Here is a 22,611-nt window from a genome sequence, read left to right on the forward strand (position 1 = left end):
AATGCTAAATGATCAGAATGTGGCAGGTTGGATGATGAACTAAAGTGTCCTCATTTTTGTGCCCGATTCTCCGTCTCGTGTCTGCTCCAAGAGCTCTCGAGTTGATAAAAAGGTTGCTATTTCATTAGGCTATGGCAACAGCTTTACCTAACTTCAACAACACTATAGCTTGAGACCAAATACACTTTCAAAATACGTTTCAAATCAAGTCCATATCCGAGGTATTTATGAAGTTCACGTTTAAAGTTCAAACCATCTAGACGGCATCTTGCTGATCTTAACTAAAAAGTAACATTTTCCTCAATTACCCCGGTAAAATGTCAATGGCCATTGTTGGACCGTTTGGCTCGTTGCTCCGCCCCTTGTGTTTGTCGTAAACCTGGCGCCTGGCTAGAGTAAACACAAGATAAGAGCGTCCAAGGCTCCCCTCCTTCTCCAAGGCGATCAATTGGATATCTCAGACGGACCCACAAGTACTCTATTACGTAGGTGTCCTGTGAGCAGTGAGGGGACAACAGCACCACAGTCGGGCTTGTTCCGCGTTCAGCCATATTCACCTGCGGGCTAAACCATGTCCTTGAGCCCAAAGCACTCAACTCCTTTCTCAGTGACAGATATTCTAAGCCCGATCGAGGAGACCTACAGAAAGTTTGGAGGAATGGACTGTACAGGGAACCTCGCGTCTCCGCTGGGCGCATATCGGCAGACTCCGGTGTCTCAACCTGGACTGCAGCAGCACTCCATGGGCCATAACACCGGGGTGGCGACCGCTTATCACATGCCACACAGCGTCTCCCAATTTTCCAGCGCAATGGGTGGATACTGCAACGGCAGCATCGGTAATATGGGAGACCTCCCGTCGTACCAAGACACCATGAGGAACGGCGCAGCAGCAACTGCATGGTATAGTGCAAACACCGAACCCCGCTACCCAACAAGTAAGTTGAAAAAGCTCAGTCTTGTTTCTTTTCAAATAAATGCCAAGACAATTCGTTTTCAATAAGAAATTAAAATGAATGGAAACTACATTGTAATGGTGCATGATGCACAGCACTTAAATAAATTCATATTAGATGCAGTCTAAGTTAACAGCCTGTATCTGTGCGCTATTGCAGTTTCTAGATTCATGGGGGCTTCCAATGGGATGAACATGACCGGGATGGGGACGCTGGCAGGGATGGACGCCACCAAGTCCATGGTGACCCTACACTCTGCGCCCAGGAGAAAACGAAGGGTGCTCTTCTCTCAGGCCCAGGTGTACGAGCTGGAGAGGCGGTTTAAGCAGCAGAAATACCTGTCAGCACCCGAGAGGGAACACCTGGCGAGCATGATTCACCTGTCACCAACACAGGTCAAGATTTGGTTCCAGAACCACCGGTACAAAATGAAACGCCAGGCAAAGGACAAAGCCACTCTGCAGATTCAACAGGAGAATGGCAATGTGTGCCCACAGCAGTCACCGAGGCGGGTGGCAGTCCCGGTTCTCGTGAAGGATGGCAAGCCCAGTCAGAACGGATCCAGCACACCGACGTCTGGGCATCAGCAGGTGCAGCAGCAGAACGTCTCTAGTGGAGAGATGACAGCTTCGGGCAGTGCGGTGGTCAATCACCATCAGAATCAGCTGGTGCATCATCCGTTATCCACTGCTGAAGAACTGGAGGAAATGTCCCCCAGTCCCCCTAGTTTACACAGCCAGATTAACATGGCTCAGACAGAAGCGGCTCTCCTCGAGTACACCAATAACATGGTCAGTTCAAACCTGCTTTATGGCAGAACTTGGTAGAAGGAAGAAATTTACATTTTAATTCGGGAGACAAATAACGTCAAGTGGATTTTAAGCCGGAAAGACATTGGTCGTTGACATTGAGGACAACAGAAGCACCAGAATTTGACATTTTGGAGGTGCATGGTGCACCTATTATTAACAGTCGACCGTGCGTGTATACTTTTGATCAAGAGTATTTGATAAAAATGAGACTCCCAAGCACTCCGTGACGGTATTATTCGGGTGTAAAAGGGAGTGAAGTTATTTGTTGGCATTCAATTCTTTAAGGACACGAGGGTATCAGTCCGAAGTATTGTAATATTTCGATGAATGAACCTTAACTGTATATAGCTAACAAAAATATTTCATGTGACTATGATTTTTGTTTTTAAACGAAATATTTGTTCAAAAATTGTTTTGGTAAATTACAAAATGTGACTGCTGCTGCATAGCGTAAATATATACCAATCACATTCCTGTTAAACTTTAAAAATATATCGCTTGGCATGTAAGCATTACTGCTTATTTATGTTGATAGAATAATTATGAGCCACATTGACTGGAATGCATCGAATTTCACAGGTATAGCACAATGATTTCAAACAGATCTAATGTAATTAAATTATTCCAATGATATTGTACTTTACATTATAGCAATGTTACAATTTGTGTTGTTTATTTCTTATTACCACCACACAATTATTGAAAGAAAACAGATTCAATAAATGTAAATTCCAATATTTTCTGCCATTACAAGGCATCCTGGTTAAGTGGAGATAAACATTTAAGCACCTAGTCTATACAGCAAGATAAAGTCCTAAAACGCAAGACTATTTGCAGGAGATTTAATTGGACCTGTTAGGCTGTTTGGGCAAAAAATAAGGTCTATTATCAGGTGACGAAAGGTTAGAATTTCCAAACTGTAACTGCACACAATTGTTTAAGATTGTAATTTCCAATAAATATAATTTCTTTGTTATTCCTGGGTTCTTTGTGACTTTGAAATACAGGCTAGGAAAAATGCTAATTAATGTGAGGCTAAATTAGCCTACTTGATAATATGTCCCAAATTAAATTGGCACATAATTGAGACAAAGTATTATAATAATTTTGGTGGGTGCTTATATTTGTCCTATTTCACACATGTACAAGTGTATATTATTGCATGTGTGAATTGCATATCCGAACTCCCCCTGAGACATCTTCACACAGTGGGGTGAAGGCCAGGGTTTGTCATTATCAACGGCGACCCAGGAGCGATTAGGATTAAGTGCCTTGCTCAACGGCTAATAACAGATTTTTTCACCTTGTCAGCTCGGGGATTCAAACAAGTGACCTTTTCGGTTACTGGCCCAACGCTCTAACCACTAGACTACATGCTGCCCTGTACTACATGATCCCAGTTTCAGCATCAAGACGCAAGCAAGCCGAAAAAGTACATTGTGCTACCTGCCCGCTAAAATACCATTCAGCCATTCATCTACCTATGAAAATGGACCGTGACGATTTAATGAAACAAGACAGGATATAAAATAGGATATAAAATAGGATGATATCGGTTAATGACATTATTACACCTCAAAAACAAAGGCCTGATGCAACTGCCGTCGAGTTCGTCAATCTAAATTAATGACTAAAGAATTAAATTGATAAAAAACCTAAATAAACCCATTATCTAAAGTGTTTAACTCCTTAATGATTTAGGTATTTTGAGTTTATAAACAAAATGATCATTATTTGTTCTATGAATGCTTGACAAAAAAAAGCTAGAGGTTGACAGAAATCAGCAGAAATGTGATTCTAAAAACCAAAGATGTAGATGTGATGCAAAAAGCTGAATTTGGTTTTATTTCAGAAAATAGAGTAACTTGTACACTGAAATATGGAGCTAATCTTTCCAAATGAACTGACAATGACAATTGTCTTGACTGACTTGTATTTCACAAGTTTTACAGTTATCTTTAAAAATGCATTACATAAGAACATTTTAGGTAGAATTAAAAACAAAAACATCTTACAAGTAAACAGCCTGAAAAAGACGTGTATTGCGAAAAAAGTAAAAATTAAAAATCGCCTTCAGCACTACTAGGTCTGAATTTAATTCCAATTGTATTTTCCGTCTGGGGGTGGCAAGTGGTAATTCCGTCCAGAGTGGTATCCCTGTAAAACACAGAAAACAAGGGCCAAATCAGTCAGACATGCTGCACATGAAATTTGCGTATGAAGATCAAAGATGTCAGACATTGCAACATTTTGCTTCATTCTAGTCTTCTTCTAATGTATATTTTGAGAGGCTGAATTAGTAGTTACCCTCTGTCTCCCTGCCATATACAGTGCCTTGCAAAAGTATTCACCCTCCTTGGCATTTTTCCCATTTTGTTTCATTACAACCTCTAATTAAAATTGATTTTTATTTGGATTTCATGTAACGGACATACACAAAATAGTCCAAATTGGTGAAGTGAAATAACTAGTTTCAAAAAATAAAAAAACAGAAAAGTGGTTTGTGCATATGTATTCACCCCCTTCGCTAGGAAGCCCCTAAATAAGATCTGGTGCAACCAATTACCTTCAGAAGTCACATAATTTGTTAAATAAAGTCCACCTGTGTGCACTCTGTCACATGATCTGTCACATGATTTCAGTATACACACACACACACACACACACACACACACACACACACACACACACACACACACACACACACCTGTGCTGGAAGGACCCAGATTCTGCAACACCACTAAGCAAGGGGCACCACCAAGCAAGCAGCACTATGAAGACCAAGGAGCTCTCCAAACAGGTCAGGGATAAAGTTGTGGAGTAGTACAGATCAGGGTTGGGTTATAACAATTTTTTTTCAGAGACTTTGAACATCCCACGGAGAACCATTAAATCCATTATAAAATTTTTTTTTAAGGAATATGGCACCACAACAAACCTGCCAAGAGAGGGCCGCCCACCAAAACTCACGGACCAGGCAAGGAGGGCATTAATCAGAGAGGCAACAAAGAGACCAAAGATAACCCTGAAGGAGCTGCAAAGCTCCACAGTGGAGATTGGAGTATCTGTCCATAGGACCACTAAGTCGTACACTCCACAGAGCTGGGCTTTACAGAAGAGTGGCCAGAAAAAAGCCATTGGTTAAAGAAAAAAAATAAGCAAACACATTTGGTCTTTGCCAAAAGGCATGTAGGAGACTCTCCAAACATATGGAAGAAGGTACTCTGGTCAAATGAGACAAAAATTGAGCTTTTAGGCCATAAAGGTAAACACTACGTCTGGCGCAAACCCAACACCTCTCATCATCCTGAGAACACCATCCCCACAGTGAAGCATGGTGGTGGCAGCATCATGCTGTGGGGATGTTTTTCTACCGGCAGGGACTGGGTAACTGGTCAGAATTGAAGGAATGATGATGGCACTAAATACAGGGAAATTATTGAGGGAAACCTGTTTCAGTCTTCCAGAGATTTGAGACTGGGATGGAGGTTCACCTTCCAGCAGGACAATGACCCTAAGCATACTGCTAAAGCAATACTTTAGTGTTTTAAGGGGACACGTTTAAATGTCTTGGAATGGCCTAGTCAAAGCCCAGACCTCAATCCAATTGAGAATCTGTGTTATGAGAAAGATTGCTGTACACCAGCGGAACCCATCCAACTTGAAGGAGCTAGAGCAGTTTTGCCTTGAAGAGTGGGCAAACATCTCAGTGGCTAGATGTGCCAAGCTTATAGAGACATACCCCAAGAAACTTGCAGCTGTAATTGCTGCAAAAGGCGGCATTACAAAGTATTGACTTTGGGGGGGTTGAATAGTTATGCACGGTCACAAGTTCATTTTTTGGGGTCTTATTTCTTGTTTGTATCACAATAAAAAAATATTCTGCATCTTCAGTGGTAGGCATGTTGTGTAGATCAAATGATACACATCACCCAAAAATCAATTTTAATTCCAGGTTGTAAGGAAACAAAATAGGAAAAATGCCAAGGTTGGTGAACCCCTTTGCAAGCCACTATCATACGCATGCAAAATAACTGATCACTATCCACATAAACAATGTTCTGACTTAAAGCCATAAACAAACATGTGCATAGTATAGGTAAGTGCTCCTAATGCGCTGGAGGCGTGCTCCTAATGCGCTGGAGGCGTGCTCCTAATGCGCTGGAGGCGTGCTCCTTGTAAGGTGGACATTGTTGACGTCAATAATAGTTACTATCCAGGAAAAAGTTCCAAAAGGCCTAATTCATGGTAAACAGGAGTTGGCGCACTCAAACAGGCAAGTCACTTATTCTGCGCAGGCTTTATTCCATGATCAAATGAACACAGGTAGGGCGGGGCGATATGACCAAAATCTCATATCCCTATATAGGTCATTTCATATCCCAATAACGGTACATTTCACAATATACACATTTCCTGTAAATTCAATAAATAAATAGTATATATAAAATGACCACATGTAAAGGCCTATTTCTTATTACATTTTGAATTATACTCAAATAAAATAAAAGGTATTTGCATTTGGTACCTTGGGTCGAGTGTAAGTACCAACTCACGAAACCCCCGTTTCTCGACCGTATAAATTGGGGCCGTGTCTTTGCAGATGTAAGTTGTAACGGCAGCTGTTATCTTCTTCCATCTTCGTGATTATTTGCCATATGCTGTGCCGCGGGCAAAAGCCTCTTGCAACGTCTGAGTCGGGGGTTTGTTTTGAGCACTCGACTGTACTTTTTTGGGTCTCATCCATAGACTCTCTCCGTACTGTTTCACATGATTCTTGCGTAGGTGGTAAAATAGGTTAATGGAGTTCGTTGTCGGGACCGGCCTGCGGCATATTTTGCTGAGGTTGGTTTTCTGGTTCATGTCAGACTTTGATACCCAAACCACGTCTATGTGACCGAAGTTGCCCCTCTTTTTAGGTACGAGCTCCCTGTCTCCGTGCCACGTTCACTCTCCTCCATGTTCGTTAGTGTTGCAAATGTCCTTCCACACGACACGTGTGGAAGAACGCAAAGTGTCGTCCAATTGACAAAAGATATTGCCGTAAAGAGTGTGATTTGCGACACAACAAAATAAACGATAGAGCATAATAGGAAACGATAGATGTTTTTCCATCACACGATATATAAATCGTCATATCGCCCAGCCCTAAACACAGGTATATTGACGTTGAGGTCACGCCTTCCTCATTGATGTCATATGTTAGTCCTAAATAAAGTCAGCTGAATAATGTAGTTACCGGTTGTCCTCCACGGTCTCCTCTGCGGTCGTCCTGACCACGCTGCTGACGGTAGCTGCCCTGGCCCTGCCCCCCTCCGTGGCCTCCTCTCTGCGTCGACCGGTCCCAGCCATGCCCACCACCACCATACTGCTGCCTGTGTGGGTACAAACATTGTTGTTTTGGACTTTAATAATGACTTATTTCATTGGTTAATTTCTGGACTGTAGGGTCTACATCACAAATCAACTCTTAACCTCTTTTGGGTAGGGGCAGTATTTTGACATCCGGATGAAAAGCGTGCCCAAAGTAAACTGCCTGTTACTCAGGCCCAGAAGCTAGGATATGCATATAATTGGTAGATTTGGATAGAAAACTCTAAAGTTTCTAAAACTGTTAAAATTATGTCTGTGAGTATAACAGAACTGATATGGCAGGCAAAACCCTGAGGACAAACCATCCCCCCCCCCCAAAAGTATTTCAGCCTACCACTATTTTCAATGGCTATCACTTTTATTATAAGGCCAAGTCCTCCCAGATTGCAGTTCCTAGGGCTTCCACTAGATGTCAACAGTCTTTAGAAAGAGTTTCATGCTGGTTTTTGGAAAAATGAGCCAGAAATTGTAGTTTTTCTAGGTGGCTCCCATTTTGGCTGGAGTGTTTCCAAGCGCGTTGAAGACAGCGCGTTCTTTGGTATTTTTCTCCGGTAAAGACAATAACGATTCTCAGTCTTACATTTGATAGTTTATTTACGTATTAGGGTACCTAAGGTTTGATTATAAAACGTTGTTTCACTTGTTTGGAAAATATTATTAGTAACGTTTGGGAATAATTTTGTATGCATTTTGATTGAGGGAAACTGGGTGGATTATTGACTGAAGCGCACCAGCTAAACTGAGTTTTTACGGATATAAAGGACATTATCGAACAAAAACACCATTCGTGATGTAACTGGGACCTTTTGGAGTGCCAACAGAAGATGATCATAAAAAGGTATTTTTTATATCGTTATTTCTGACTTTCGTGTCGCACCTGCCTGGTTGAAATATGTTTTTCATGTGTTTGTATGCGGGGCGCTGTCCTCAGATAATCGCATGGTATGCTTTCGCCGTAAAGCCTTTTTGAAATCTGACACAGCGGCTGGATTAACAAGAAGTTAAGCTTTATTTTGATGTATTACACTTGTGATTTTATGAAAGTTAAATAATTATAATACTGTAGTTTGAATTTCGCGCTCTGCAATTTCACCGGATGTTGGCCAGGTGGGACGCTACCGTCCCACCTGCCCATAAGAAGTTAACTGCCATGTTATAGAAGATGACTAAACCATCGCTAATTTGCAATAATTTAGATGTTATCAGAAAGTAAATTACAGACTAACCAGAACTTAAAACAGCTAGCCAATGAACCGTTCAAGTCATCATATCAGAATATAATACAATAAAAAAAAGTGTTTCATAGTTTGCCGTATTGTACATTGCTCTCCATTCGATTTTTTTTTTTTATTTTTTTTTTTTTTTTTTTTTTAAATCGGCATTAGCACAGTTTACATTTATTCAGAGGGACTTACAGGAGCAATTAGGGTTAAGTGCCTTGCTTAAGGGCACAGATTTTTCACCTAGTCGGCTCGGGATTCGAACCAGCAACCTTTCGGTTACTGGCCCAACGTTCTTAACTGCTAGAATACCTGACGCCATGTACCGCATGATCCAAATTTCAGCTCCAAGACACCAGCAAACTGAATAAGTAGATTGTGCCGATCCATATCTAAATTCTGACATCTGTATGTGCCTTAGCCTTTCAGTACGTTTACATGCACAGTAATAACTCAATATTAAAACAGATGGCAGCAGGCTGAGTATGGCAGTCATGTAAACACCTTACTCTGCTTACTTTAAATCTGCGCAAGGTCATAATCGAAGTAAGCACATGCCAATTAAAACACCTGGTTTCTGAGTAATCTTTCAAATTAGGACATGTAAAGGCCTTAATAAACAGAGTTCTAGTGGTGTATTTGAGCTGCGCATGTGACAGCATCGGTAGTGCAAGCTTCCCTCTTATGCATGAGTGAAGCGAGATCGGAAAACTGAAAGCATGCACTTAGTTTTCATATAAACTTTATACGTCCAAATATGCTTCACAAAAATAATTGTTCGCGATTTTCTACATTTATCATAGTCCCCTCGTAGCCTGATTTCAGATGTGTCCTTGTGAACAATATTAGGGAAATTGCAAAGCATGTAAACGCTTAAGTCAAACTATTATATTAATCTGACTATCCGCAATTGTTGTGTGCATGTTAGCGTACTCATAGACAGCTACAAACACATTAGCCATGCTGGGCAATTTAGGCTTCAGGCCCTCCCTGCTCCAGTCCTACCCATTATTCCGTCTAAATATGTCAAAGCGCCTAATCAGGAGCAAAAAAAAAAAAAAAAAAAAACCTTTTCCAGTTCTATTGATGCAGCTTTCAATTGACCATGGTGACCTAGCAACATCCCTGCTAATTAGTAACGACCTGGAGATTTAATTCAGAAAAAGAGAAAAAAAATGGCCACCCATTTCACATGAATGAAAGTATAAGAATATGAAATGTAAGCCAAAGTATGAAATAAACCAGACATTTACATGTGACTTGAATCGTGAATTGCACTCATCCCTAAAATGAGGACGCCACATTGCATGTGTGTGACGCCCACACCATCACTCCAAGAATAATGCCTCAGCAATGTGTCCATCCATAAGCCAAGCCACCATATTAAGTCTCATATTATTCACTACAATGGCCGAAGGAAGAAGTAGGAACCGTCCTAGAAGGGCCCATCCCTCATTATTGAACCATGTCACATTCATCCCCAATGCCAGACTTAGCCGTGCACTGGAATCCGTAATCCCTCCTACAGGTTCCTTATGCATGGAATTTCAGTCCAGCTGGTATAAGTAGTTAGAAACAGTTTTCAGTTCACCACTAATAACTAGTGACCTAAGGTGACAGAGAGCCACAATGGACCTGGAAGGCCTGAAAAGTTGAACCAAAGAAGCTGATTAGTCCTTCAAGAGGTCTGGAGAAAGAATCAATGACGGGCCTGTGCGGACACTGTGGCGCCGAAAGGATACTGCCGGAGCAGTATTAGTGATGCCTCATTAAGTTGGCCAAACCTCCTCAAGAGAAATTTGTTTAGCGCTCCCAAATTCTTAATTCATCTCTAAGCCCCCCCATGGTGAAGCCCAGTGGCCTCAACTAATAAAGCAAGATGTTTCATCTAACTGTACATTTAGTGTGACTCAGTGGTCCCCCACTAAAGCACTGAAACAGTTTCTACTAACCACATATTACGCTAAACCTCATGGGTAGTAAAAAAACAAATGTGTATCAAGGTTAACTTAATATGCTGCAGCGAGCACCCTTTAAAAAACAAAATAGTACTACATCGGTTTATAAAGTGTATATAAAATGCTACTGCATTAGTCATGAACTTAGCAGGCCCAGGATGAGGGAATACCTTGTAAATACATGCCTATGTATAAAAAGCAGAGAGCCGTAGACTCACCTTGGATATTGCTGCTGAGGGTTGTATGGGGGAGGTGTCCCTAGAAGACCCTGCTGCCTAGAATCTGTGGGTGACAAGAGACTTTTTCAAAAAAAGGGCCCCAACACACGACTAAGTGAACATAACGAGCGCAACTCTTAAAGAGCAATACTTTAAGTCCATCTACCTAAGAATTCTGTTCTGATGAGTTGCCATCAGTGTAATTTCCACACACACACACATTGCATAGATAAAAATCAGCTATGAGATTTCTCAGTAGAGTGTAAATGCTAGATTGACAAAATGAGACACCACTTAATATAAAAAATAATAATAAGACAATCCCTTTGAGTTAAAGTTAAAGCTGCTGCACGGAATGTTTGCCAATCAATAGGGAAACTCAGGTTTGGTATACAACACTGCGACAGCATGTCAAAACGTACAAGTTAATTAACCCAATTAATTTCAGCTTTAACCTCAACATCAAACCCATATATTTCAATCTTAAACCTGATCCAAGAGATAAAACAATCCCAAAGATAAAATGAAGCCCATTGAAGCACTAAATCACAATAAGATTTGAGGTGGGTGGAAAAGAGAAAAAAATGCTTCATTTGCATTCCTTCCTTCAGGAAAATGAAATAAGCATTCAGTGGGCAGCATTGTGGATGGCTCAAGTACCCCTAGTTCTAGCGCAGCGAGCCCCTTTGAGAGCCGCTTCTTCTAGATCCGCTGTTGCCAAGGCAATGACCAGCTGCAAGCCTGGGACTTGTTTGTTTATAGGGGCAGGCCTGGTGAGTGGGTGAGACAGGAGGAGAGGGGGCGGGGTGAAGGGTGTGATGAAAAGAACTTCAGCAAAGAAAAGCCAGTCATTTACAAACCTGGATTGGAGGCTGGTGTTAAAAGAAATTTGATAAGAGGCGATGGGATCCCTGGGAAATAAACATGTTTGGCCTTGTGGTACAATACCTAGTGCTGAATGTTATGACATGTAGAGAGTTTAACATGGTCTGAGATGACCAAGAGAGAATATAGACTGGTTGGTCAGTCTGAGTTATGGTGGAGTAAAGTAGACCCACAAGCCAACATAACTGAGCAAACTTAAGGTTTTCAGATGTAGAATTTTCAGTCACTTGAGAAACATAGAAAAAAAGAACTATGTATAACCGAAACATACCAACAATTCATAACTGTTTGTCCAGACGCTGTGATTAGGTTGGACCTGTAGATGAGTAAATCTTGACCGTTAATAATCTCTTGGACCAACTCAACTTTATTGAGGACCACCCACTCTGGCCTGTGTCTTCTGTCCTACTCTGATGACCAGCAGACAGTCACTCAACGGAGGAAATTATAATTACACACCTGTCAATCTCCTTAATTAACAATGATCTAAAACTCTAGAGCCCTGGGCCATGTGATACAAAAGACAACGAAGGATTACACCTAAAATCCCCCGGTACAATATACAGTCACTGTATTAACCCAAGGGATTACAACTAGCTCAAACCAACTCACATGTCCCCCAATACACATGTTCTTCCATTACTCCAGTAAAACAGTTGGTCAAGTTCTAGGTCTAGAACTTAGTTTGGAAATATAATTCCATGGGATACGACCATTAAACTGCAACTTTTAAAATGGTGTGACAAAGTTGCTGCTAACACAATGTGACTGGATGTCAGAAGACTAATGGCAACCAGCGGTGTCTCCCCGGTGGGTCATTACCCAGCAGCCATTTTGAATAGGCACAACAAAACCCCACAACATGTTTCAGAGACAGCGCGTTGACACATCACCACATGGGGGTAGAGGTGCAGTCAAAGGGGAAGTTAACTTTGGTTTCAACCCTCCCTAGTCTACTACACATCCAATCAAATGGGATCCTCCCAGAAGGCTTTTATCAGAGGGGCCAGTGTGTCCAGAAGCACTTGACAATCTCATTACCACCCCTAGTCTCCCAGAGCAGCTAGCACCACTAATCAGCAAACGGGGACACCGGGAGGGACACAGGAGCCCCCCCAACCCAACACAAAGGACCCAGCCGGACCAGGGTGATTACTGACAACCTAGTGGATCCTCTCAGAGACAGTTAACAGCAACAAAAGCATGTCTTTGAACTCCGAGCACACTACCGTCCTAGAGTTGTTTTCTAGTCTGGTCTCAATAACTAGTCAGGCTAATTGTGCTGTTGGGACCGATAATGCCAAGTCTGCATGTATACAGTGCCTATAGAAAGTCTACACCGCACTTGAATTTCTACACATTTCGTGTTACAAAGTGTGATTAAAATGGATTTCATTGTACATTCTGTCAATGATCTACACAACATACTCTGTCAAAGTGGAAGAACAATTCTACTATATTTGAAAGACTAATAAAAAATAACACTAATATATCTTCATTAGATAAGAATTTACCCCAGAGTCAATACATGTTAGAAACACCTTAGGCAGAGTCTTCTTGGGTAAGTCTCACCTGTATTGTGCAAAATTATTCTATTTAAAATTATTCACGCTCTGTCAAGATGTTGGGGATCATGGCTAGACAGCAATTTTAAAGTCTTGCCATAGATTTAAGCATATTTAAGTCAAAACCGTAACTTGGCCACTCAGGAACATTTACTGTCTTCTTGGTAAGCAACTCCAGCGTAGATTTCGCTTTGTGTTGTATGTTATTGTCCTGCTGAAAGGTGAATTCCTCGCCCAGTGTCTAGCGTAAAACAGACTGAAGCAGGTTTTACTTCAGGATTTTGACTGCGCTTAGCTCCATTTCTTTTCATCCTGAAAAACTCACTAGTCTTTGCCGATGTCAAGCATACCCATAATATGATGCAACCACCACCATGCTTGAAAATGAGGCAGTTAAGTTACTCAGTAATGTGGTGTGTCCCCCCCCCCAACATAAGGTTTGCATTTATGCCCAAAAGTGTATTCCTTAGCTATGTTTTTTTGCAGTATTACTTTTGTGGCTTTTTATTCTATAGATTAGCATTCTTCTTTTCACTCTCATTGAAGTCATTACTGTGTAATCACTACACACTCATTGAAGTCATTACTGTGGAGTCACTGCAATGTTCTTAATCCAGCCTCAGTTTTCTCCCATCACAGTCAATGAACTCTGTAGCTGTTTTTTTATAAAATCCCTAATGGTCTCATGGTGACATCCCAAAGCAATTTCCTTCCTGTCCTGCAGCTCAGTTGGACGGCTGCATCTTTGATTTGTCTGGGTGGTTTAACACATCAGCCACAGCATCATTTCCATGCTTAAAGACATATTCAATGTCTGATTTATTGTTACCCATCTACCAATCACAGCAGTTTCTTTATGAGGCTTTTGAAAAGCTCCCTGGTGTTTGTAGACAAATCTGTGCTTGAAATCCAATACTTGACTGGGGAACCTTACAGATGTATGGGGAAAGAGGAAGGGGGTAGTCAGTAAAAAAATTATGTCAACACCCATTATTTCACACAGAGTGAATTCATAACTTGTGATTTGTTAAGCCAGATTTTACTTCTGAACTAGCGATAGTTTTGCCTAAACAAAGGGGTGAATACAATTTTTTTTATTTATAAAAAGATATACATTTTAACTTGACATGTGTATTTTGTGTAGATCAATGACCCCCCCCCCCCCCCAAAAAAAGACAATTAAATCTATTTAAATCCCACTTTGTAACACAACAAAATGTGAAAAGTTCAAGGGGGTGTAGATTTTCCATAGGGAATGTGGTTATTAATCTCATTAAATATAACAATTCATAATCATGAAACCTGTACATAAATGAGTTGACCAAAATGGCTAGATTCTCTTATTACGGATGGGCATGGGAATAAATACTACAATTATTTCTACAATTATTTCATGTAAATTGCTCTTACTGACTTAATGTGTAGGCCATCTGGTTATTCAAGGAAAGTGTCAAAGGTACAGTAGTTGGTGAAATTAAGCAGTTACAATTCACATCAACTAAATGTTAATATCAAGCCGCCAGAAGTGTAGGAATAATTACATCTCTTCAGGAGGACTAGAAGAACATGAATAAAAAAATCCCACCGTCACGTAAAGTGACAATTTGAAGAGAAACAGGCCCACAATCACAGATGGGCCAGAGTATTAACCCTGATTGCCTTAATCAAAATAACTCTCATATAGAAAAAGAGAGGATGAAGTTCGGTCCTACGCTGCTAATTGGCAAGTTTACCATCAGGAATAAACAGCATAGGCCAGGGGAGGCACTGGCTGCCACAATCCGAAGGAACCAAGGCTTATTTGCATCAAGTGCCACCATAATAGTCTCGACTCCCCCACAAGCTATCAGCAGACAGATGAGATTATTCATCCATTTGCAAATTGGCACATCAAAGTCAAATTGGAGAACCGAGTCTGCATCCCAAATGACAACCTATTCCCTATATAGTGCACTACTTTTGATCGGAGCTCTATGGGCACTATATAGGTCAAAAGTAGTGCACTATGTAGGGAATAGGGTGCCATTTGTAACACACACCTGCTGTCAGAGGAGCATGAGGCAAGGGCCCATCCAGGAGCCTCTGATTAGGGGCAGGGAAACAGAGAATGTCCCCCCTCCATACGTAGGTTACACCATTCTAACTTCCCAGTGTTGAACAAAGGGCCATTTAATGGTATAATATAGTTATGTCTTTTCAGAAGAGGTACAATATCTCAGCCAAGGAGAAAGGAAGTGAAATGTAGCTGCAAGTAAGGAATGATGCCACAAAACGCCTTATCGGAATGGAGATTACTGGCCGTCTGACAGCCTTTCTATTGCCTATTTCAGATGGAGAGAGAGTTACTACTTGACACAATGTAATGGCTATATTTTAGTTGATCAGAAATGCAGTAAAGGTGTTTGTCTGGGGCCTGTGTGGGTGTAGGTGGTCTTACGTTGGAAGGGTGGGAGGTGACCACCACTGCCGCTGTGGGGGGGCCTGCTGTAGTTCCCCTGGTGGTAGTTGCCAGGGGGCGGAGCGTTGCTGTACTGCCCACCTCCCTGCTGCTGTCTGTTCATGCTGTGACTGAAAACAACAGAACACGCAGAGTAAGTCACAGACGTTAAACATCAGTTAACGGCTGTTCCATACACACTTCTATAAGCGCCAGCTGCCAGCCAAATAGCTGACTAACCCTTGTGGCCGGGTACTTAATTGAGGAAGACATTTGGGTCCGGATGCCACGCCAAGTGCACCCAATACGGTGGCTACTTTAGATTCAGGAACATACCAAGTCTGAGGCATTAAACATCAGCTAACGGCAGAAATCCTACACATACAGAACACATTTCATAAAACATTCCTACTGAGATTTAGTATACTATAGACATGACTGCTAATACTAACCATTTCCTGTCACAGCTACACACAAGCAAACTACCCCCCCACCCCCCAAAAAACACATTCATGCTAGGTTTTCCTAATTACCCGTTTCTGAATACCTGTGATTTGGCCCCATCAAAGCAAATAGCTACTAAACCTAAAGAATGAAGGACTTGAAGAAAAAAAAAAATATGACTACATCATGGTTGCTTCAGAAGCATAATTCGTTCATAAATAATACACACTACAGTTCAAAAGTTTGGGGTCACTTAGAAATGTCCTTGTTTTTTGAAAGAAAATAACATTTTTTGTCCATTAAAATAACATCAAATTAATCACAAATACAGTGTTGTAAATGACTACTGTAGCTGGAAACAACTGTTTTAATGGAATATCTACATAGGCATACAGAGGCCCATTATCAGCAACCATCACTCCTGTGTTCCAGTGGCACGTTGTGTTAGCTAATCCAAGTTTATCATTTTAAAAGGCTAATTGATAATTATAAAACCCTTTTGAAATTATATTAGCACAGCTGAAAACTATTGTGCTGATTAAAGAAGTAATAAAACTGTCCTTCATTAGACTAGTTGATTATCTGGAGCATCAGCATTTGTGGGTTTAATTGACGGCAGCGTAGCCTAGTGGTTAGAGCGTTGGACTAGTAACCGAAAGGTTGCAAGATCGAATCCCCGAGCTGACTAGGTACAAATCTGTCTTTCTGCCCCTGAACAAGGCAGTTCCTAGGCCGTCATTAAAAATAAGAATGTGTTCTTAACTGACTTGCCTAGTAAAATAAAAGGTTAAAAAAAAGAGGCTCAAAATGGCCAGAAAAAAAGAACTTTCTTCTGAAACTTGTTCTGAGAACACCAGTCTCAACATCAACAGTGAAGAGGCGCCTTCTAGGCAGAGTTGCAAAGGAAAAGCCATATCTCAGACTGGCCAATAAAAATAAAAGATTAAGATGGGCAAAAGAACACAGACACTGGACAGAGGAACTCTGCCTGGAAGGCCAGCATCCCAGAGTTGCCTCTTCACTGTTGATGTTGAGACTGGTGTTTTGTGGGTACTATTTAATGAAGCTGCCAGTTGAGGACTTGTGAGGCGTCTGTTTATCAAACTGGGTTTCTACTCCAACAGGCAGCACTCTAATGTACTTGTCCTCTTGCTCAGTTGTGCACCGGGGCCTCCCACTCCTCATTCTATTCTGGTTAGAGCCAGTTTGCGATGTTCTGTGAAGGGAGTAGTACACAGCATTGTACGAGATCTTCAGTTTCTTGGCAATTTCTCGCATGGAATAGCCTTCAATTCTCAGAACAAGAATAAACTGAAGAGTTTCAGAAGAAAGTTTTGTTTCTGGCCATTTTGAGCCTGTAATTGAACCCACAAATGCTGATGCTCCAGATACTCAACTAGTCTAAAGAAGGCCAGTTTTATTGCTTCTTTCATCACCACGATAGTTTTCAGCTGTGCTAACAATTTCAAAAGGGTTTTCTAATGATCAATTAGCCTTTTAAAATGATAAACTTGGATTAGCTAACACAACGTGCCATTGGAACACAGGAGTGATGGTCGCTGATAATGGGCCTCTGTACGCCTATGTAGATATTCCATTAAAAATCTGTCGTTTCCAGCTACAATAGTCATTTACAACATTAACAATGTCTACACTGTATTCCTGATCCATTTGATGTTATTTTAATTGATAAAAAGTGCTTTTCTTTCAAAAACAAGGAAATTTCTAAGTGACCCAAAACCTTTGAACGGTATGTGTGTATGTGCGTGGACACACATGTCCAGAATCAGCCAGATGTTCAATTACCCAGGTTCCTTAAAGGGGCAATCCGGGATAGGTACATTCATTTTTAGACTTCATGAACTTTGAACTTGGTTTAACTATTTACTTTGTTAATGTAACAGTAAACACTGTATAGCTTAAAACATCCCTCAGCTGTTTATCAAAAAAAGCATGGGGGGGGGGGGGTGAGCATTGTTTGAATTACAGACTGCAGATTTAAATGATAATTCAGCCTTCTAAGAACATCTGACTAAGTAAAAGAGCTTAGATGGCATAAATCAAAAGGTGGGTATTTAATGGCGACTGTTGAAGGGACATCATAAAAGTCGGTCAATGCTATCTAGTTTGAAGTGGTGTGCACGTACCCCAGGGACCTGAAGGCTGACTGGTCAAGGTGGACCTGCTGCCTGTTGGAGTTGAAACCCAGTTGGGGCCTCCAGTTACCCCTGCCACGGTTACCTCTCTCCCAGTCCCCAGGCTTCAGAACCTTCTCAGGCATCCTGAGGAAAGATTTTTGTAAGTACAATTTTTAGATTTTTCAAACAAATGAACAGTCACAATCAACACCATACAATGTCAGAGCACCATGATCAAACACAAAAAATAAAGACAACCCACATGGGAAAATACAGCGCATTCGGAAAGTATTCAGACCCCTCCCTTTGTCTACATTTTGTTACGTTACAGCCTTATTCTAAAATGTATTAAATTAATTTTTTCCCTCAATCTACACACAATACCCCATAATGACAAAGTGAAAATAGGTTTATAAATGTTAGCACATTTAGTTAAAATAAAAAACAGAAATACTTTATTACATAAGTATTCAGACCCTTTGCTATGATACTAAAAATTCAGCTTGGGTGCATCCTGTTCCCATTGATCATCCTTAAGATGTTTCTACAACTTGATTGGAGTTCACCTGTGGTAGATTCAACTGATTGGACATGATTTGGAAAGGCACACACCTGTCTATATAAAGGTCCCACAGTTGACAGTGCATGTCAGAGCAAAAACCAAACCATGATGCCGAAGGACTTGTTCATAGAGCTCCGAGACAAGATTGTGTCGAGGCACAGATCTGGGGAAGGGTACCAAAACATTTCTGCAGCATTGAAGGTCCCCAAGAACACAGTGGCCTCCATCATTCTTAAATGGAAGAAACTTCTAACCACCAAGACTCTTCCTAGAGCTGGCTGCCCGGCCAAACTGAGCAATCGGGGGAGAAGGGCCTTGGTCATGGAGTCAACCAAGAACCCGATGGTCACTCTGACAGAGCTCCAGAGTACCTCTGTGGAGATGGGAGAACCTTCCATAAGGACAACCATCTCTGCAGCACTCCACCAATCAGGCCTTAATGGTAGCGCAGCCAGACGGAAGCCACTCCTCAGTAAAAGGCACATGACAGCACACTTGGAGTTTGCCAAAAGGCACCTAAAGGACTGACCATGACAAACAAGATTCTCTGGTTTGATAAAACAAAGATTAAACTCTTTGGCCTGAAAGCCAAGTGTCTCGTCTGGAGGAAACCAGGCATCACTCATCACCTGGCCAATACCATCCCTACGGTGAAGCATGGTGGTAGCATCATGCTGTGGGGATGTTTTTCAGCGTCGAGAGAAAGATGAACAGAGCAAAGTACAGAGAGATCTTTGATGAAATCCTCCAGAGCGCTCAGGACCTCAGACTGGGGTGAAGGTTCACCTTCTAAGAGGACAGCAACCTTAAGCACACAGCCAAGACAACACAGGAGTGACTTCGGGACAAGTCTCTGAATGGTCCTTGAGTGGCTCAGCCAGAGCCCGAACCCAATCGAATCTCTCTGGAGACACCTGAAAATAGCTGTGCAGCTACGCTCCCCATCCAACCTGACAGAGCTTGAGAGGATCTGCAGAGAAGAATGGGAGAAACTCCTTAAACACAGGTGTGCCAAGCTTGTAGCGTCATACCCAAGAAGACTCGAGGCTGTAATCGCTGCTAAAGGTGCTTCAAAGTAGTACTGAGTAAATGGTCTGAATGCTTACGTGAATGTGTTATTTCAGTTTTAGATTTTTAATACATTTGCAAACATGTCTAAAAGTCTGTTGTTGCTTTTGTCATTATGGGGTATTGTGTGTAGATTGATGAGCAAATAAAACAATATAATCCATTTTAGAATAAGGCTGTAATGTAATAAAATGTGGAAAAAGGCAAGGTGATCTGAACTTTCCGAATGCATTGTATGTCCATGGTATCACATCATGACAACTAAAGATTGTTTTTATTTGAAGTCTTATCAGGCCTTGCCAGACAGTGACGTTAAAGTGAGTGACTCGTCAGTAGCCTACCGAATTGCATCGGTAAGAGAGCCATTCACTTAGCTCCCTAATTTGGTTACTGGTAGACTTTATGGCGATTATCTACAGATAAATTATGAAAACATTCAATGAATATGGTGAATCCTTCTCACCGCAGGAACAATAGGTAGGCTAGTGGAGAGATATATTTTGCACCAGAGTGAGGCTAAAAGAAAACAGCTTGAATTGTTTTAAGCCAATGATACTTACATGGTATATTCAAAGATATTGATATATGTCTAGTGATTTAATCAAAGTGTTCACAACGGACTAGTCAACTGCTGCTTTCTGTGTAGCAAAGCCCATGCCAAAGTGGGTGGGGTAATATCCTGCCAGGTTGGCCCTGTCCGGGGGTATCATCGGACAGGGCCACAGAGTCCCCCGACCCAACCAGTCTCAGTCTCCAGTATCTATGCTGTAATAGTCTGTGTAATTCTCCTGTGTGAATTCTGCGGTGTCCTGTGTGAATTTAAGTATGCTCCCTCTAATTCTCTCTCCCCTCCCGGAGGACCTGAGCCCTAGGATCATGCCTCAGGACTACCTGGCCTGATGACTTCTTGCTGTCCCCAGTCCACCTGGTCGTGTTGCTGCTCCAGTTCTGCCTGCGGCTAAGGAACCCTGACCTGTTCACCGAACGCGCTACCTTGTCCCGGACCTGCTGTTTTCCACTCTCTCTCTCTACCGCACCTGCTGTCTCGACCTCTGAACGATCGGCTATGAAAAGTCAACTGACATTTACTCCTGATGTATTGACCTGTTGCACCCTCTACAACCACTGTGATTATTATTTGACCCTGCTGGTCATCTTTGAACATTTGAACATCTTGAAGAACAATATGTACTCTCATAATCTCTACCCAGCACAGCCAGAAGAGGACTGGCCACCCCTCAGAGCCTGGTTCCTCTCTAGATTTCTTCCCAGGTTCCTGCCTTTCTAGGGAGTTTTTCCTAGCCACTGTGCGTCTACATTTGCATTGCTTGCTGATTGAGGTTTTAGGCTGGGTTTCTGTATAGCACTTTGTGCCCTCTGCTGATCTAAAAAGGGCTTTATAAATACATTTGATTGATTCATTATTTATTTATTTAAATCATGTTTTTGCCCCCGGTTGAAAATACAATCTAGCATTAAAATGTACTAGACGGCCACCAACATAGAATAGAGCTCGTCTGGCAAAACTGTCAACCTGGGGGGAGCCTGGCTGGCTACATGTGTTTGTGGAAAACACAGAATATACACCAGGTGTTATACACACAGTAAGATTATATACAACACTGATGCAATGGGAATATGTACATTATATAATATATATATATATATATATATTTTTGTTGTTGTATATAATCTTACTGTGTGTATAACACCTGGTGTATATTCTGTGTTTTCCACAAACACATGTAGCCAGCCAGGCTCCCCCCAGGTTGACAGTTTTGCCATATATATATATATATATATAAAATATATAGAAATAGTTAACTTACTTAGCCCCAGGAAGAATGACAGCCTTGAACACAAAGGTCTCTCCGTACTGTGGGTCCTTATATTTCACTCTGCCAAGATAAAAAGGAACAATTTACACACATTTATAAAACAGAATTCTTGCTACAATTGATTTGATGAATTATTAATGTGTTAGTTTATATCAGAACTTTTAATTTAGCCTTAGTGAAAACAGAAAAATATATTTTTAAGAACATGGATCGCCTAAGAGTACAGGCAAAGCTGACCCCAAACCTTGCATTGGCAATATATTCAATAACCATCCTGTCCCAAGGAGAAATACAGTGAGCCCTGGTATTATCATCATCTGATACTCCAGCGCTGGTCATAGAAAACGGTATCAATTCAAGTTTGGCATGAGTCTTGTTCCAACTCAGTGTGAATGAGGGACACGTCTTCAAAATGGCCCCCTATATCTGGCCAAAAGTAATGAACTATATAGGGAGCCATTTGGGACGCAGGCCCGGTGTGAATGAAGGAGTCTCAGCTTCTCTTAAAACTGACCCCCAGAGGGACCAGCAGGTCATTTCATCTAAGGACCCAGTGACAGTTGCAGCCCTCTTGTGGTAAATATGAGAGTCTGAAGTCGACCATTGTAGCAGGAAAATCTGAATTTAGTTTCGCAAGGTGACCTCCAACTTCGCCTCCTGGTCGAGATCAATCACAAAGTGTTAGGCAGGAATGTGAACTTACGACTACCACTAAGGATTGTCAACTTGCCCTTCCGGTGAAAATTCTTATGGAATTCAGTCTTTGTACAGCCAGACATGGTGAAACATTCAAGTATGAATAAATTGTAGCTTCCATCAAATTGAATTGTTGCAGATAAAAGGCTGTGCGTGATGACATAGGGTACATAAAAAACGCTTTTGTGGTTATAGTCCCATGTACAGAATACAAGTTATATGGGTTTCCATCACATTTTCAACTCTACCGATGGTTCTCACAAAAAAAGGCTTGCGTTATATAGCGAGTGTACCCACTCTGGTACTGGCATGTGCGCACTAGCCAACAGCACACAGGGCAGATGCAGTACTCTATCTACGCCACTGTTGGCTACAGCATATGTATAGCCTACATGAGATTATTATGGACAAAAGAGCAAGATTATTTTTGTCAAAAACGGC

The 22,611-nt window shown here is 41.5% G+C and overlaps 2 protein-coding genes across 3 annotated transcripts in view; one reads left to right on the top strand and one right to left on the bottom strand.

Moving 5' to 3' along the window:
• Positions 1 to 571: 571 nt before the first annotated feature.
• LOC106571263 (homeobox protein Nkx-2.4-like) lies at positions 572 to 1,783 on the top strand. Its single transcript, XM_014144089.3, has 2 exons — positions 572 to 938; positions 1,116 to 1,783. Exons 1-2 carry the CDS (start codon positions 572 to 574, stop codon positions 1,781 to 1,783), a joined length of 1,035 nt encoding a protein of 344 aa, XP_013999564.1.
• A 1,802-nt stretch (positions 1,784 to 3,585) lies between these two features.
• The window catches only part of LOC106571262 (5'-3' exoribonuclease 2), a 43,120-nt gene continuing 24,094 nt past the window's right edge, over positions 3,586 to 22,611 (bottom strand). For both annotated transcript variants that reach the window (XM_014144088.3, XM_014144086.3), the window contains 6 exons: positions 21,466 to 21,534; positions 18,016 to 18,150; positions 15,425 to 15,555; positions 10,538 to 10,601; positions 7,008 to 7,143; positions 3,586 to 3,925 (listed from right to left, as the gene is read on the bottom strand). In XM_014144088.3, coding sequence (XP_013999563.1) covers positions 3,863 to 3,925; positions 7,008 to 7,143; positions 10,538 to 10,601; positions 15,425 to 15,555; positions 18,016 to 18,150; positions 21,466 to 21,534 — 598 coding nt within the window. In that variant the 3' untranslated portion in view covers positions 3,586 to 3,862. The remainder of the gene's footprint in view (positions 3,926 to 7,007; positions 7,144 to 10,537; positions 10,602 to 15,424; positions 15,556 to 18,015; positions 18,151 to 21,465; positions 21,535 to 22,611) is intronic.

This window comes from Salmo salar, chromosome 15, assembly GCF_965601325.2.
Source record: "Salmo salar chromosome 15, fSalSal1, whole genome shotgun sequence".
NCBI lineage: Eukaryota > Metazoa > Chordata > Actinopteri > Salmoniformes > Salmonidae > Salmo > Salmo salar.